Below are 14,307 nucleotides of genomic sequence, written 5' to 3' on the forward strand. Positions count from 1 at the left end.
GTCCCCCTAACTTCTGGGGAGGAGTTATTGAGGGTTGGTTGAGGGAGGAGAGGGAGGAGAAGGTGGAGAGGAAGAAGAAAGAGGAGAGGGAGAAGAAGAGGTTTTGGAGGGTGGAGATTGGGGAGAGTGATGTTGAGGGGGAGGGGCTGGAGATTGAGTGATTGAGGCAGGGGTGGGGAGAGGGGGAGATGGAGGGGATGGAGATTGATTGATGCTGGGATGGGGCGAGGGGGAGGTTGAGGGCAAGTTGTGATGAAATGGATGGATTACAGTACGGTTGAAAAATTAGAGAGAGTGCATGGTATCAAGCTTCTGGACTTCTATAAGCCTATGTCGAGGTCCAGCTTGAAACGAAACGCGCTGATGGTTGATTCGAATGGTACACGGTCCGGCTCGCCAGCTTCCATGTGTCGTGATGAGGGAAAGTTCTTGGATTTTCGCCTTGGATACAGCTTCTCAATGATTCCGCCTCGGGCCAGACGCCCCATTCCGTCAATTGAAATACCCTCGCTCGCTTTCAAAATTCACTTTCATGTCATCTCAGGATGTCAGGGACCGCGATCCGAAAATCTCACCGCCTCTTCGCAGGAATACCACTCATGATCTCAATCATGATATTCGCCAAAGCAAATTTACACTCCATTGCACGGTCATATATGTAGAGCTTCGGATCCTGCCACCATCCCGGGTCGGTCCAACACTCTGGATTTATCTGATGGTAATGATGGGAAGTCTGCTCGATGTATTCTCCGTTCAATAAGAGTTCTTTGGCCTTCCTGGCTTGCTCCAGTCTGTTCTCGGAATGCTCAAGGACTCGAGCGCGGATTGATTTGAGGAAACACTGTCTAGCGACTTCCGTAGATCTGGGCACATCTTCTGAAGCTGGGTCCTTATCCCGTCTCAACTAGGATCAGCGACAGACAACATGAAATTCGCATAGATTCAAGATGTCATGTTCTCTTAAGACAACTGTCAAGAGAGCGACGCTGCAAGCAGTCTGTTCAAGGCCTGCATGTACTGCTATTGCGGTGGCAGTAGTCCAGACTCCGAGGGACTCAACAAGCCCAACAATACGCCATCTCGTGCGAGTTATCGAGAAGTACTTGAATACTTCAAGAGAGGCAGAAATCAGCTGCGTATGTGTGCCCAAGAGCAAGTGAAGTCGAGACCCCGGGCAGGGGCACGCGAGCACTGAGCAGTTGCCGCCAAGAGAAACAGGGTCACGACTCCACCTGCGACGATCGTTCTAGAGCTCTCAGCTACAACCAACGACTTGTTTCTCTCAGCTATCGCAACATCTGCCACCCTCGCCAAACGCACATCGCTCGCACGAACTACCGTAACAATCATTCGAGCTACTTCGTGAATTGCCGCCAAATCGCACTCCATCTGAGAGACAATCACAATGCAGCGCATAGAACCTCGACCAGCTGATCCGGCGCCGCAGTCGCAAGAGAATGGTGCACAGCAGAACAGTGGGAATGAAAGGAGGTCATATCTGCCGAGCGGATTTGCGAGTACTGGTCGAGACTCGCACACACAGAGCTTTGAGGAAATATATGGAGTGCCAGAGAACTTCTTGGAGATCGAGGTAAGCAGCTGGATCATGTACTCCGCTTCTGCAAGCAGACCCAGGCTTTAAAATTCATTTGTCTGCAAGATCTAAAGGGCTGTTTCTTTGCGGAGCTGCCGAGTTTGGATGTTGACCAGACAATGCCTCCAGGTGACAGACCCACAAACACACCAACCCACATCCTCGCCTTCGTCCCGATACACGACATACCTGATTCGACTGAGCACAAATATTCCCGCATTCAAGCTTCGACGATCAGAAGTGCGCCGGCGATACTCTGACTTCGAAGTCTTTCGTGATCTGCTAGAGCGAGAGAGCGCGAGAGTGTCGATTCCTCCCCTTCCCGGAAAGGTCTACTTGAATCGATTCGACGACTCAGTGATCGAAGACCGGCGAAAAGGCCTTGAGCGATTCCTCAAGATTGTTGTGGGGCATCCACTTCTACAGACTGGATCGAGAGTGCTAGGAAGCTTTGTACAGGATCCGAATTGGGACAGGAACGCTTGGTAGTTCGAGCATTCATTGCTAGAGAAGGATTTCGAGCACAAATGTCTTCGTTGTTAAGAGTCAGGCAACGCAGTTGCAGAGAAGGCAGGACGGACATGGATCGGCCTATGGGCTTGAGTCGCTCCGCACAAAAATGCCATCGGTCTGCGGGTGTGGCGTATTACCAGGCTTCATTGGCGAGAGTTCGAAAGAAAGGAGGAGGAATTTTGTTTTTGTTTGTACGCATTCCAGCTTTCTAGCGTTCATATTGATCTCGGGCGAAACAGCAGCCACTTATCATTTCCATCATTTGTTGGTTGCCACGGTCATGAGCCCGAGAATGGCAACACAACAGGTTCCAGATCCAGAATTTCCAAATGCGTATATTCTTTCCATATGGCGAGGATAAAAGATTCTATACCTTCAAACAATAACTGTGCTATCAAGCAGGATTACAATAAGCATGCCACAGCACACAGCGCATTCCTATGGCAATATGTTCACAGAATAAATGTGCTCCAGACAGTACTCATACCGCACATTACAACCCCATGACACAGGGCGGCCGAGGAGATCCCCCGCTCTTCTAAGACGCAACTTTTTCGTAGCGATAGCAAGCTGTGGGAAATTCGTGGGAGCAGTGCTGAAGCTGTTGGGAAGGGATCGGGGAAAGCCTTCACTCAACGCTGAACATGTGCGCTTCTCGGCTTCAGTACCTGTCGTCAACGCCACCGAACACGTTCATCTGCATCGGCGCGTTCATGATTAGGCTCACTTAGTCACATGCTACAGGTTTATCACGGTGTCGCTTCCCATCTCAGCCATCTCAAGCCAGACCAGACAATATCCTGCGTCCACCACACAGCACATCTGTAGCTTGAGGAAACCATCCACATCACACCATTGTGACCTGCCCAAACAACCACAATCAATCACAGTTCAACCCCATTTACCATCATGCCTCCAAAGTCCGAACTCGTCGCCGCAGTCATGGGCGACACCACACCATTAATCCAGACCAACCCCAAGAAGCACCCAAACCCGTCCATTCCACGAACCACAACCACAAAATCCTCCAACCCAGCCAAACCTGGATCGCGAGCCCGACCATCAAAGAAACTCTCCCTCCCACCGCCATCCGAACTTGCCTCAGATCCTACCCCAAAACCTCGCGTCCGCCAGAAATCCAACCTACTACCCAAACAAAACTGGGACTCCACTGCCCCAATCTCAAAAACCCCCACCCACCCCGTAATGGCCAAAGGCGGAGTGAAAAATAAATCCTTACTCCAACAGAAACCCCTCGGGGAAAAGAAACAAGCTATCCCAAAAACGACGGAACAACCAGACCAACAAAGTCGACAGGCTGGGTATATGAAAGAGAAATTTACGGAACGATGGATGAGCGTGAAAACCCTACGATTCAAAGATGCGGAAAGGAGAGAGAAAGTTGTGGCGAGGAGGAATGATGAAACGGAAAGGAAAGGTTTGGAAGGACTGGGACGGAGAAAGGAAAACGAAAAAGAAGAACGGAAAACCTTCGATTGGAATGGGCTGACTCCCGAAATTCAGAAACGTATTATTCGTCACTGGGTCGTCGATCCGAGGTTTTTGATTTGGCCCGAAAAAAGAAGCGGGAGAGAGCAACCTGATCTTGGGCTTGTTTCTAGGGAGGTGAGAGAGCAGGTGCTGGAGGTTGTTTATGGGGAGAATGCGTTCGGAGTTTCCATTAACAGCGCGAGGGCCGGGAGTGTGGGAAAGGAGGATTGTTGGTTGAGTGGTTTGGCTGCGGTGCAGAAATGGGCTACCGTGCTGGATGAGAGGTGGTTTGGGAGGATTCGGAATTGGTGCTTTGAGTATGAGGATCCGAAGGGTGGTGGGGCGAAACTTTGGAGAGCTGGGTTTGAGGATGGAGAGGAAGAAGATGAGAGTTTTGTGGTTTCGGTGCAATTCCCGGAACGAGGGAATGAGCAAAGGGTCTCGTTTTCTGGGCCTACGGTTGAGATTCATCGGGCTGCTTGTTGTGTTTTGCCTGGGTCGGAGGAGTTTGGTCAGTGTGTGGTGCGGCATACTCCGATGAGATTGAATGGGTTGATTATTGGTGCCATGGGTGAAGGTTGGAGGCTTCAGGCTGATGCGCTTGAGGGTTTGGTTAAGTCTTTGAGGGATCGGGATTTGATTGAGCTTGTGGCTGAGGCGAGGTGTGAGCCGGCGATGGTTAAGATGCGGAAGAGGCATGGAGCGATCAGTATGTGAGCTCTGAGTCCTCGGACAAGCATCGTCTCGCTCGAGGGTCGGAGGGATTATCGTGGCAGATTCCAGGCTTTCTGCGCTGCGTGACCTCGACTTTCCTCACCAGCTGGAGCGGCACCTCGCGAAGATCAACCATCCCTTCTTGCTCTTGTCTAGCCATGTACATTATTCCACTGCATTCTGGGTATCACATCAAATCAAAAGTTCATTCTCAATCCGTCCAAAGCTCTTCACCCGGCAACACCCTTCAAAGCAGCCTTAACCTCCCTCTTCTGCCTCTCCCGATCCCAACCCTCCTCATCGCACATCTTCAGTAATCTCCCAATCACGACCGTCTCTCTTACACTCCCACTATCAACCCAAACCTTTCCATTCCTTCCCACAGCAACCTCAAATTTCACCTTCTCTCCCACTTCGTCCAGAATTCCGATTCCGCCCTTCTTCGCACCCAACATCAGCCTCCTTGCGAATCCAGGCGAGATATCAAAGAGCATCCCACCGCTCAAAGGTCCCATACCCTCAGCCTTTCCGGTGTTAGAATTGACGCATTCGATTTCAGTTTCTTCCCATTTCGAGCTTCGACAGACGCGGGCATAGACTAGGTCGCCGGATTTAAGTTGAGGGCGGGTTTTCTTGCTGGATTCAAGGTATCAGTATGCCATCTTTCAAGCCTGGAGAACATGTGGTAATGCTGACCTCGCTCCTTCGAACGCCAATTGCCCAAGCACGGCGTATGCAGTATGTGGTGTCAAGGCACAGTGAAAGTAGTCCGTGCTTCCATGATGGACTTGTGCAATGACTAAGTCCCCTACTGCTGGAACGTATCGTCCATTCTCGTGCTCGATCCAGATGGCAGATTTCTTGTGGTCGGTATGTAATGTGCCGGAGGTGGTGGAGAGGATTGTTGATGGAGGAATATGGCGGAGATGTGGACCAAGAGTTAATGTGCCTTTCTTGGACTTTGGTAGTTGATCTGATGGGATTTGATCTCCCGGTAGGAGGATCTTCGCCATGACTGTCGTGAAAGGGAAACGTCCATGTTGAAACCCAGTAAATGCCATGGAAGTCGTTATTGATAAGAAATAAAGTTGCGGGAAGATCCGCAGACCCTGGTCGAACATTTTTGTTGGAAGGCACGAATCTCGCTCTAATAGTTTCTTTAGATCTTCTTCTCCTTACATCTCTCAGCAAAAATGGCAGACATCACTGAGACTCAGTCATCGCGGACGGCCATCGGTATCTCCTTTGGCAACAGCTACTCGTCCATTGCCTACACCACCTCACTAGGCGAGGCCGCAGTGATCGCAAACGAGGAGGGCGACCGACAGATTCCTACCATCCTCAGCTATGTCTCCGGCGAAGAGTTCCAAGGCACACAAGCAAAGTCGCAGATCGTACGGAATCCTCGAAATACGATAGCATACTTCCGAGACTTCGTTGGAAAGAGCTTCAAGGAAATCGACCCGACTCCTTGCCACTCCTCCGCGCATCCCATCGACAAGAACGGTGAGGTAGTGTTCGAAGTGCAAGAGAAGGAGGAGGGAGACAAGAGTAGTTTGAGCGTCAGCGAAGTCACCACACGGCATTTGAGGAGGCTGAAGCAGAGTGCTAGCGATTATCTTGGAAAGGACGTAACTGCTGCTGTCGTCACCGTCCCGACTGATTTCTCAGATGCGCAAAAGACTGCGTTGAGCAAGTCTGCTTCTGCAGCAGGCATCGAAGTTCTCCAGTACATTTCTGAGCCAATCTCTGCACTTCTCGCACACGATGCAAAGGTCCAGGCCGCTGGCGAGGCACAGCCTGCGCAACAGGATAAGGTCGTGGTTGTGGCGGACCTTGGAGGTAGGCGATCCGATGTTGCTGTTGTTGCGAGCAGAAATGGTGTCTACACCACTCTTGCGACCACGCATGACTATGGACTTGGTGGCGCAACATTGGACAAGACGCTCATCGAGTACGCTGCAAAAGAATTCTTGAAGAAGAACAAGGGCGCAAAAGACCCACGGGAGACGGAGAAGAGCTTGTCGAAGCTTACTTTGGAGGCTGAGGCCGTCAAGAAGGCGCTCAGCATTGGTCAGACTGCTCTTTTCTCCATCGAGAGCTTGGTGGATGGCATCGATTTCAGCTTGAGCGTCAACCGCTCACGATTCGAAATCCTTGGTGTCAAGGTGTTCATGGCCTTCACTCGCCTCATCGAGAGTGCTGTGCAGAAGGCAGACTTGGATGTGCTGGACGTTGATGAGATTCTACTCTCTGGCGGCACTTCTCACGTCCCGAAGATCGCCTCTAGCTTGCAGTCACACTTCCCAGAATCTGCTGTCATCATCGCACCAAGCACTACCCCATCTGCCGTCAACCCATCAGAACTTACCGCACGAGGAGCCGCCATCCAGGCATCGCTCATCTCGGAATTCGAGCAGTCGGACATCGTTGAGAACACCGAGGCGGTGGTCACTGTCACTCCCCACTTGCAGCACGCCATTGGTCTTATTACTGGCAAGCAGGGTGAAGAGCAATTCTCCGTCATCGTCCCATCGGAGACCGCTGTCCCAGCGCGGAGAACAGCACAAATACCAGTTCCAAGCGGAGGCGACGTTCTGCTTAGACTTGCAGAAGGTGTACGTGAAATCAAGGTCACACAGGAAGAGAAGCCAGCAACCAACGGCACCAAGGACGAGGATGACTCCGATGACGACTCTGAAGACGATGAGGCGGAGGAGATCCGCAGTAAGGAATGGAAGGTCGGCAAGCCATTGGCTGAGGTCGGCATCAAGGGCGTGAAGAAGGGCGGCAAGGTCGAGATTCAGATTAATGTTGCTGCTGATCTGACACTTACTGTTGTGGCACGAGAAGTTGGTGGCAAGGGTGGTGTACGAGGCACGATCGAGGCAGGCAAGACCAGGCAGAATGGAAGCGCATAAGATAGACGAGAGGGACGGGACTGGGATAAAAGTGCACTGCATAGAGCGTTCAGGCGCAAGATGGGTGGATGCGAATCATCGGAGAAGACCAAGATAGATCAGCTGCGAACATGAGCGTTTTCGTTTGCACACCGGCCTTTCGCTCCTTCCTCCATTGTGCTTCTTTGGCAGGAGCGCGCGGTTTAGCGCGTTTCGCTGCCTGCTCGACTACATGTACTTCAGCTCGACAACTTCTTCGACACAACACACCTTACAACTATTTGAATCCCTTTGCAGCAACGCGGGCTTTCCACGCCTCAAGACCTCGGCGTCTTCCATTATGGCGACAAGAAGTGGAAGGGGCGTCCAGAGACGCATCAACTTCGCTCCAGCCCAGGACTCGGAGACCAGTGATTTCCAGGCGGGCTGCACATGCCACGAGTGCCGCAACCATCGAAAATCGTCAATTCCATGCCACTGCGCCGGATGCCACGATCACGAGGAACACCCTAACTGCAAGTGCCACTGCCCAGACTGCCATGGATGCGAACAACAGCAGTGTGGCTGCCACTGTGACTTTTGCCACAAGTGCGAGACCTGCACAGAAGAATGCGAATGCTTCTACTGCTACCGAGACCTTGGAGATTGTTATCAATGCGACAGCGACTGCGAGTTCTGTCAAAATGGCAATCACGAGTTCTATTGTGGCTGCGATTATTGCACGCGACGAATGCTCTCGGACGGAACGTTTCATGAGGAACTGGTGCACGGAGCCATCACTTGCGAACATGAAAGCGCCTACGCCCATCGACCTTACCATTGCTCACCTGTCAAATACAGCCCACGCTTCTTCTACGACCACTGCAGCGCCAACGAGCTCCGTGATTTCGTACGAGCGCGCGGTCTACGAGATCCATACCCAGGAGGCTTGACCTTGAAATACCCTTACATACGAGTTCTTGAAGCAGCTGATCGATCGCCTGACGTCTTCCGCTTTCTAGGTCTCCCACCGGAGATCCGCACATTGGTCTATGAGGCACTGCTCAGTCTCGACGCCGTTGACTTCCACAACAGGCCTGCAAGAATTCACACGCAAATATTGCAGACTTGCCAACTCGTACACAAAGAGGGCACAGACGTCCTGTACAGCAATTCGCCTGCTTTGTGCCTTATCGCTACGGACGAAAGCTCGCATGCGGCTCAACCCATCTATTTTCGAGCTGTGCGAGTGCTCAATCATAGAGCAGAAGCATACGCCGACGGACTTCCCAGATACGAATATTTGTGGCCAAAATTCCTAACGCGTGTGCGCCATATCAGACTGGTGGTCCGACTCCACGACTGGATGTTCGAGGTAGACGATGGGCTCAGCTTCTTGAGCGACGACCTATTAGAGTTTCACGAAGGACTGAGGTTTGTGAAGAAGGCTCTCCGACGACTTGTGTCATTGCTTGCCGGAACAAAGGAATTGAAGAAGCTTGATGTCTCCTTCGAAGTGCACCCAGAGCCAGATGCCGAGGTAGAAGACGAGGACGTTGTGCGAGCATTGTCTCCGTTGTGTCGAATTCGCAATCTTCGAACCTTTACGCTCACCGGTGACGTGCCGAAGGACTTAGAGCTCTTCATATCGCAGAAAGTCACCTCTACAGATTGAGCAGTACCTGTACACTACGACCCTGGTCTCGAAGTCCCGGACGCAATCACGCCTTTGCCTTCCTTCACGCCGCCCTTCCATTTACCATCCACGCGCTCCCAATCGATCGTGCCCAGCGTGGTTGTACGGAGGACATTCGCTTTGAAGCTCGCCAGCTTCTCTTGCTTTTCGCTGAGTTTGTTCATGTCCCAAACATCTGGGAATGTCTGCATTGCTGGTCAGTATTCGCAACTCCACATGTCTCGACAGCTCTGACTGACCTTTTCCAGAACTTGATGTCGCGGATTCTGTATATCTATTGCAAGCATGTTAGCATAATGAGCTCCAACTCAAGAGCATCACAACGAAACTCCGGCCGCAAATGAACACTATAAAGTAAAGCAATATAACATAAGTAACGCAAATACTCACCCATGTAAAACTGCAAACTCGGATTTGCCACAATCTCCAAACTCTCCAGATGTTCCAAATGCTCAATCGCTCCCAAAAGCTTCTTCTTCGTCGCCTCCCCTGGTTCAATCTCAGCCGTCATCTGCAACACCATCAAATTCTTCTTATCCTTCAAAACCTCCCCAATCATCTCCGGCGTCAACGTATAAAGCGTGGTATTCAACGCCCTCAACCCTTTCGGCGCCGTCTCTTCACTCGTCAACGCCTCAATCAACTCCTTCGTAAGCGTCTTATTAAACGCCATGATCCCTTCTTTCGTACCGACTCCCTGAATCGTCGTCGGATCCTGTTCGTCTTCCTCTGCGTTTTCCGGTTCGGATAAATTCAAAGATAAAGAGATCAGACCTGGCCCGATGAGCAATGGTAATTCGGGTGCTTGGATCTTTCCCATGAATTCTTCGTCTTCGTGCCGGAATGTGTAGTTTATCTCTAGAAACATTAGGCCTCGACGTGCTTCGCCGGGTGTTGAGGAGGTGTTGTTGTGTTTTAGGTAGGGGGATATGCGTTCGAAGAAGTGGGGTCTGTGGAGAGCGAGTGAGTTTATAGCAAGCGAGTCGAAGACGAGCTTAGATTAGGAATTTTTTTTCGGGGGGCATTGTTGCATACTTACTTAGCAAAAACATCCAAAAAATGCACCGCCCTCAACCCGTCTAACTTCTTAAAAAACTCCACCGCATCGGCCGTCGTCTCCTCACTCAAGCCCCCGAATATCTGAGAGTACACCACCAAACTCTTAACGTTCGGGACGCGATCGGCGAGGGCACTCAACCATCCTTTCGGGTATCCCATAGAAAACAACTCGAGCGTCAGACCTTCTATGCTCGCGGGGATTGTGGGGGATATTGTCCATGGGCGTTCGAGGATTTCTTGGTATTCGTCGACTTTTATGTCGGAGGTGAGGGTGAGGGCGCGGAGGGAACGGGCTTCTTGGGGGAAGGAGGGGATGTTGAAGTCTGTGAGGGGGATTTGGGCGCCTTGGGCTTGGGAGGGGTCCACGGCTTGGTGGGAGGGACTTTGAGGGTTGGGGAGGGTGGAGGTGGTGGAGGAGGTTTCGGTGGACATTTTTGGGGGTTGGTGGGAGAGGTTGAAGGAGCTTGATTGGGGTTGCGGTTGAGGTTGAGGAGCTGTGAGCAGTATGATAGAAGGAATTGGGCAGCAGACGGAAGAGGAGATGAGAAGCAGGTCGAATGCTGCGGAAAGAGTTTTGTTGTTTACGGTTGCTGTGGTCCGGCTGGCGTAGGAATATCCTTCACTTTCTACTTGCATGCATCCCCTCAGCTTGAGCGTCACATGCGGTGGGGTACAGTGTGTTGCGGAGAGGGAGCAGGGTTGGTACCTGCAGCTGAGGTGAAGTCAAGTCGGGACGCCGGAGCTTGCCAAGGAGAAGTGGAGCTGTTGTGGGGACCCGTGGGCGGAGACGTGGAGGGCGTGGATTGAAAGGGGATGGTGGGATTTCCACTTATGAACTTCCGAAGGCCTTCTCGGGATTCTCATCTGCTCAATACAGACATTGTAATGATGATTGCGGCACTGCAAGAAGCTCTATCGTCCATTTGAAACGCCCTTTCGCGCCGCAAGCTTCGCAGGATCGTACTCCTCATCCTCCGCTAAATGTCACAGCTCAAATCAACGTTGGTCCTCCTTCGTTCGTCAGGTGGAAGTATCGAAGTCTGATCGGGCTGAGATAATGGAAGATGTCCAAGTTCTCCCTCAGACCCTATCTGAGTATCCTCACGATCTCGCCATGTACCCGAGGTAGTTTGTGTAGGTCGTGCTCTGGAACGAAGACCGCGATGAACGGAGGTCTACGATGTATTCCTGGCTGCCGCCATTCTGCCACTTTGCAAGCCGCGATGAAAGCTGACATATCCTTGACGCGGAGAAAGTCCTGCCACTGCTGTTGTATGGCTCTCATCATAGCATTGCTTCTGCTGTCATCATCTCTCCGTAGAAGACGGACCCGTTGATCAAAATGCAATGGGATGTTGACGTCGGGCCAGTCTTCCATGAGCGCTGGAACAATGCCGATGTTTGGTGGGTCGCGCTCTTGATCAGTGGTAGATGGGTCGAGGTGAGCGGCAGAATCGTGGCGGCCGTCACCATTGGTGATCTGTCCCTCATTCTCGAGAAGTTCTTCTTCGGTAGCCATGTCTGGAGTTGGTAATGGCTATGATGTTGGATGTTTCGGCTATGATGTTGCTGCCACATAAGGTGCAGATTTGCTCCTGTCGGTCGACTGCGCACGATCACCTGGTAAGCGCAACAGGGCTGTAAGGCAAGAAGCAGCTATCGAGGTGTTCAGTCCCTCAATTCTGGAAGCGACGACCACATCGAAAGGAGTCAAAGAACCTCTACCTTCAATGCTCGCAGAGTCTTCACGTCACATGGACCCGACCTTCAGCTCGAATGCTGTGATAGCCACCAAGATATTGAGGTTCGAGGTCGAAGGCGATATTCTCAAAATCTTGCTGCTCTTTGGCAGAACTTCTTTCTCTCTTCCTCCATCTTCATGAAATGCCTCGCTTCGATGGAAGAATAGGCTTTACGTTGTTGAGCACCACGACTGCAAAGATCAGCATACGCGATCTTACAACATTGTCTATTCAGGCACTCACCAGAGAACAGTAATAATGTTGCAGAGGGCGCGAGCCACGGTCTAAGGACGAAGTTGAACAACGCTTCGTCCTTCAGGACACCGAGGACAGTTAATAGACAGATCGTCAATCCGACCATGACACTGCATGGATCTGTAGTTTATGATAGAGCTGCTTCTCTCGTTGACTCGAGAACGCAAGAAGCGTGCAAATGAGCACTGCTAGTCCAAGCGCGATGAAGAAGTAGATATAGGTGAGTCGAAACATGGAAGCCTTCCAGACTCTGTTCGCGACACCATCCACTGCGAAACGTACGTCGTAAAGCGTGACTTGATACCAGGAAAACCAGAGCACATATACGAAGCAAATGTATTGTTCGAGGGTCCGTTCATCGGTGACTGAGTGTATTTGTGTGAAGACGGCTAAATTCGCAACGAAGAACAAGTCGTAGAACAGCTCGACATGCGTGGTCTCCTTGATCAGTAGGATGTGCGGGCTCTGTCGTAAGGAGTCGTTGTCCGCATCGTCATAAAGCTGTCGGCTGTTGAAGCTCGAGAGACGCTCTTTTGTCGAGGGATAGGCGAGAGGTGCCTTTCAGACATTGTTCTAGTACAGCTGGTGACATGAGATCTTGCGAGAAGGGCTCGGGCTCGACTGATTCTGAGAAGGTAGAGAGATCTCATCGTTGGTGCTATACTTACCGTCTTGGAATCGCTGGAAGACAGAACAGCCGCACAAGCACCGAACCCTCTCTATTCTAAGCGCTGTCCAGATCAACATGGGTCGTTCCGCCATTGGAGAAACATACCACGACTCTCGTGCTATGAAGCTGTTTGTGGCCATTGTTGAAGGGGCACGGTCCACTGACACTTTTCCACAGGATGCGGGATGAGCGATCGTTAGTGCGGTCAAAGGGGGTTAAGGGTGTGGATAGCAGGCTGAGGTGCTGATGGCAGACGCTGTGCTTGGGGCCACGGCAGAGGCTTGCATTGATGGCAGTCCTGGGTTGTACGTGGTGGCGCTTACGGGCTGTAAGTTGACCAGGTAATCTAACTGCCGGCAAAGGCTTGACAGCTGAAAGAGAAGCGTCGAGAAAAGGTCGGTACATGCTTGCCGGCGCACACATGCTGCTATATTCAATGCTGACCGCTCAGCGCGATCCAAGGGATTTCGTCAAAGGCTCATAGCAGTCCTCTCTGCTTCTTGACATTGTCTCCGAGATGCCGTGAGATTGCTTAGAGGCAACTTCTCGATCTGTTCTGTGACGATAGCATCAGCTCCGAGCTTTGCAATGCTGGTGTCCGGGCCTGTCGTGGACCTGCATCGCGGTTGTCGTGCATCAGTGGCGGAGCGCTCGAAGCAAGCTCCATGGTCACTCTAATCAGCTGATAGCCAGGCTTTGCAAATATCACTGTCGAATGTAGCAAACAGCCCTCTCGTGGTGGTGGCATCGCAGTGCAGGTGGATGTTACCATGCAAGATTGAAACTGATGGATCGGAGTGGCTTCGATTTGTGGCCGTCAAATGACATCAAATTTGGGTGAGTCGTGCTTGGCGTTAACTTCACCTGCACCTCCCTGTTTGCACCTTCACCTCACCTAACATGCTCTTTGACCAAGCCTCATAACTATGCGATTCAGCATTACGCATCCATGCAGTTCCAACGAGTGTTGCGCGCTCCTGCTGGCTACAGCTGTTCCGCCGATCCTTCTGCTACCTCGAGAGTTCTCCCCAGACACTGTTGGGATCGGTCTCAACTTCTCAAGTATAGCCGATGTCACAACAACACCTTGCCACGCTTTCCATGAATCAAATAAGACGCGGTCGCGATATCAGCCACTTACGGGCCATGACTTGATCAGGGTTGGGGGGGGGGGGGGGGGGGGTCCAAAAAATAAAAGAAGCCCAGGTAGGAAAAAGGGGGAGGGGCCAACAAAAAAAATCCGGCAAAAAAAGAACCACACCCAGAAAGGGGAACAACCCGGCCCCCCACAAAAGGGGAAAAACCCAAACCCAGGGAAAAAAACCCACCCCCCCCCCAAAAAAAAAATGCAACCCCAAAAAGGGAAAAACCGCTTGAAACTTGAACGGGAAAAAACCCCAAAAACCCCGGCCCCGCCAGGGGGGCAAACCCGGGCTTAAAAAAAGGGGGCCCCGCGGGGTTGGGTTCCCCCCCTTCCCCCCTAATTAACCCGAAACCAAAAAAATTCCAACCCTCAAGGAAACAAGCTTCAAGGAAAAATAAAATTACCCCCCATTCCCCCAAGTTTTCCCCGAAACCGGACCCCGGGGCCCGGGCCCCCGGGAAACTGGGAACCCCCCCGACCCCCCCCGGGGCCCCCGAAACCGCATTCCGGCCCTGGAACCCACCTAAAGTTGGGGCCCAAAAACGCGGCA

At 51.8% G+C, this 14,307-nt stretch overlaps 7 protein-coding genes across 7 annotated transcripts; 3 read left to right on the forward strand and 4 right to left on the reverse strand.

The window, feature by feature from the left end:
* Positions 1-297: 297 nt before the first annotated feature.
* Positions 298-1,065, reverse strand: MYCFIDRAFT_182146 (uncharacterized protein). Its single transcript, XM_007925930.1, has 2 exons — positions 941-1,065; positions 298-889 (listed from the first exon to the last, which is right to left on the reverse strand). The coding sequence occupies exon 2, from the start codon at positions 486-488 to the stop codon at positions 321-323; it is 168 nt and encodes a 55-aa protein (XP_007924121.1). The 5' UTR covers positions 489-889; positions 941-1,065; the 3' UTR covers positions 298-320.
* MYCFIDRAFT_187026 (uncharacterized protein) lies at positions 1,013-2,083 on the forward strand (the record flags this gene model as incomplete). The annotated part of the gene is made up of 3 exons (XM_007925931.1): positions 1,013-1,099; positions 1,544-1,591; positions 1,724-2,083. The coding sequence occupies 3 exons, from the start codon at positions 1,013-1,015 to the stop codon at positions 2,081-2,083; spliced, it is 495 nt and encodes a 164-aa protein (XP_007924122.1).
* Positions 2,084-3,016: 933 nt separating this feature from the next.
* On the forward strand, positions 3,017-4,747 carry MYCFIDRAFT_214472 (uncharacterized protein; the record flags this gene model as incomplete). The annotated part of the gene is made up of 1 exon (XM_007925932.1): positions 3,017-4,747. The coding sequence occupies one exon, from the start codon at positions 3,017-3,019 to the stop codon at positions 4,313-4,315; it is 1,299 nt and encodes a 432-aa protein (XP_007924123.1). The 3' UTR covers positions 4,316-4,747.
* On the reverse strand, positions 4,047-5,325 carry MYCFIDRAFT_86501 (uncharacterized protein; the record flags this gene model as incomplete). The annotated part of the gene is made up of 2 exons (XM_007925555.1): positions 4,047-4,948; positions 5,009-5,325. 2 exons carry the CDS (start codon positions 5,323-5,325, stop codon positions 4,543-4,545), a joined length of 723 nt encoding a protein of 240 aa, XP_007923746.1. The 3' UTR covers positions 4,047-4,542.
* A 180-nt stretch (positions 5,326-5,505) lies between these two features.
* On the forward strand, positions 5,506-7,362 carry MYCFIDRAFT_152044 (uncharacterized protein; the record flags this gene model as incomplete). The annotated part of the gene is made up of 1 exon (XM_007925933.1): positions 5,506-7,362. One exon carries the CDS (start codon positions 5,506-5,508, stop codon positions 7,231-7,233), a length of 1,728 nt encoding a protein of 575 aa, XP_007924124.1. The 3' UTR covers positions 7,234-7,362.
* Positions 7,363-8,509: 1,147 nt separating this feature from the next.
* MYCFIDRAFT_86499 (uncharacterized protein) lies at positions 8,510-10,378 on the reverse strand (the record flags this gene model as incomplete). The annotated part of the gene is made up of 6 exons (XM_007925554.1): positions 8,510-8,599; positions 8,806-8,855; positions 8,952-9,072; positions 9,127-9,161; positions 9,278-9,837; positions 9,927-10,378. The coding sequence occupies 6 exons, from the start codon at positions 10,376-10,378 to the stop codon at positions 8,510-8,512; spliced, it is 1,308 nt and encodes a 435-aa protein (XP_007923745.1).
* Positions 10,379-11,033: 655 nt separating this feature from the next.
* MYCFIDRAFT_77154 (uncharacterized protein) lies at positions 11,034-12,753 on the reverse strand (the record flags this gene model as incomplete). The annotated part of the gene is made up of 5 exons (XM_007924552.1): positions 11,034-11,467; positions 11,932-12,001; positions 12,226-12,501; positions 12,612-12,624; positions 12,719-12,753. 5 exons carry the CDS (start codon positions 12,751-12,753, stop codon positions 11,034-11,036), a joined length of 828 nt encoding a protein of 275 aa, XP_007922743.1.
* Positions 12,754-14,307: the final 1,554 nt, after the last annotated feature.

The sequence above is a fragment of the Pseudocercospora fijiensis genome (genome assembly GCF_000340215.1).
Source record: "Pseudocercospora fijiensis CIRAD86 unplaced genomic scaffold MYCFIscaffold_2, whole genome shotgun sequence".
NCBI classification, from domain to species: Eukaryota; Fungi; Ascomycota; class Dothideomycetes; order Mycosphaerellales; family Mycosphaerellaceae; genus Pseudocercospora; species Pseudocercospora fijiensis.

Bases quoted from the DNA above. Each gene is read 5' to 3' on its own strand.
- MYCFIDRAFT_182146 (XM_007925930.1), bottom strand. From the start codon at position 488: ATGGGGCGTCTGGCCCGAGGCGGAATCATTGAGAAGCTGTATCCAAGG.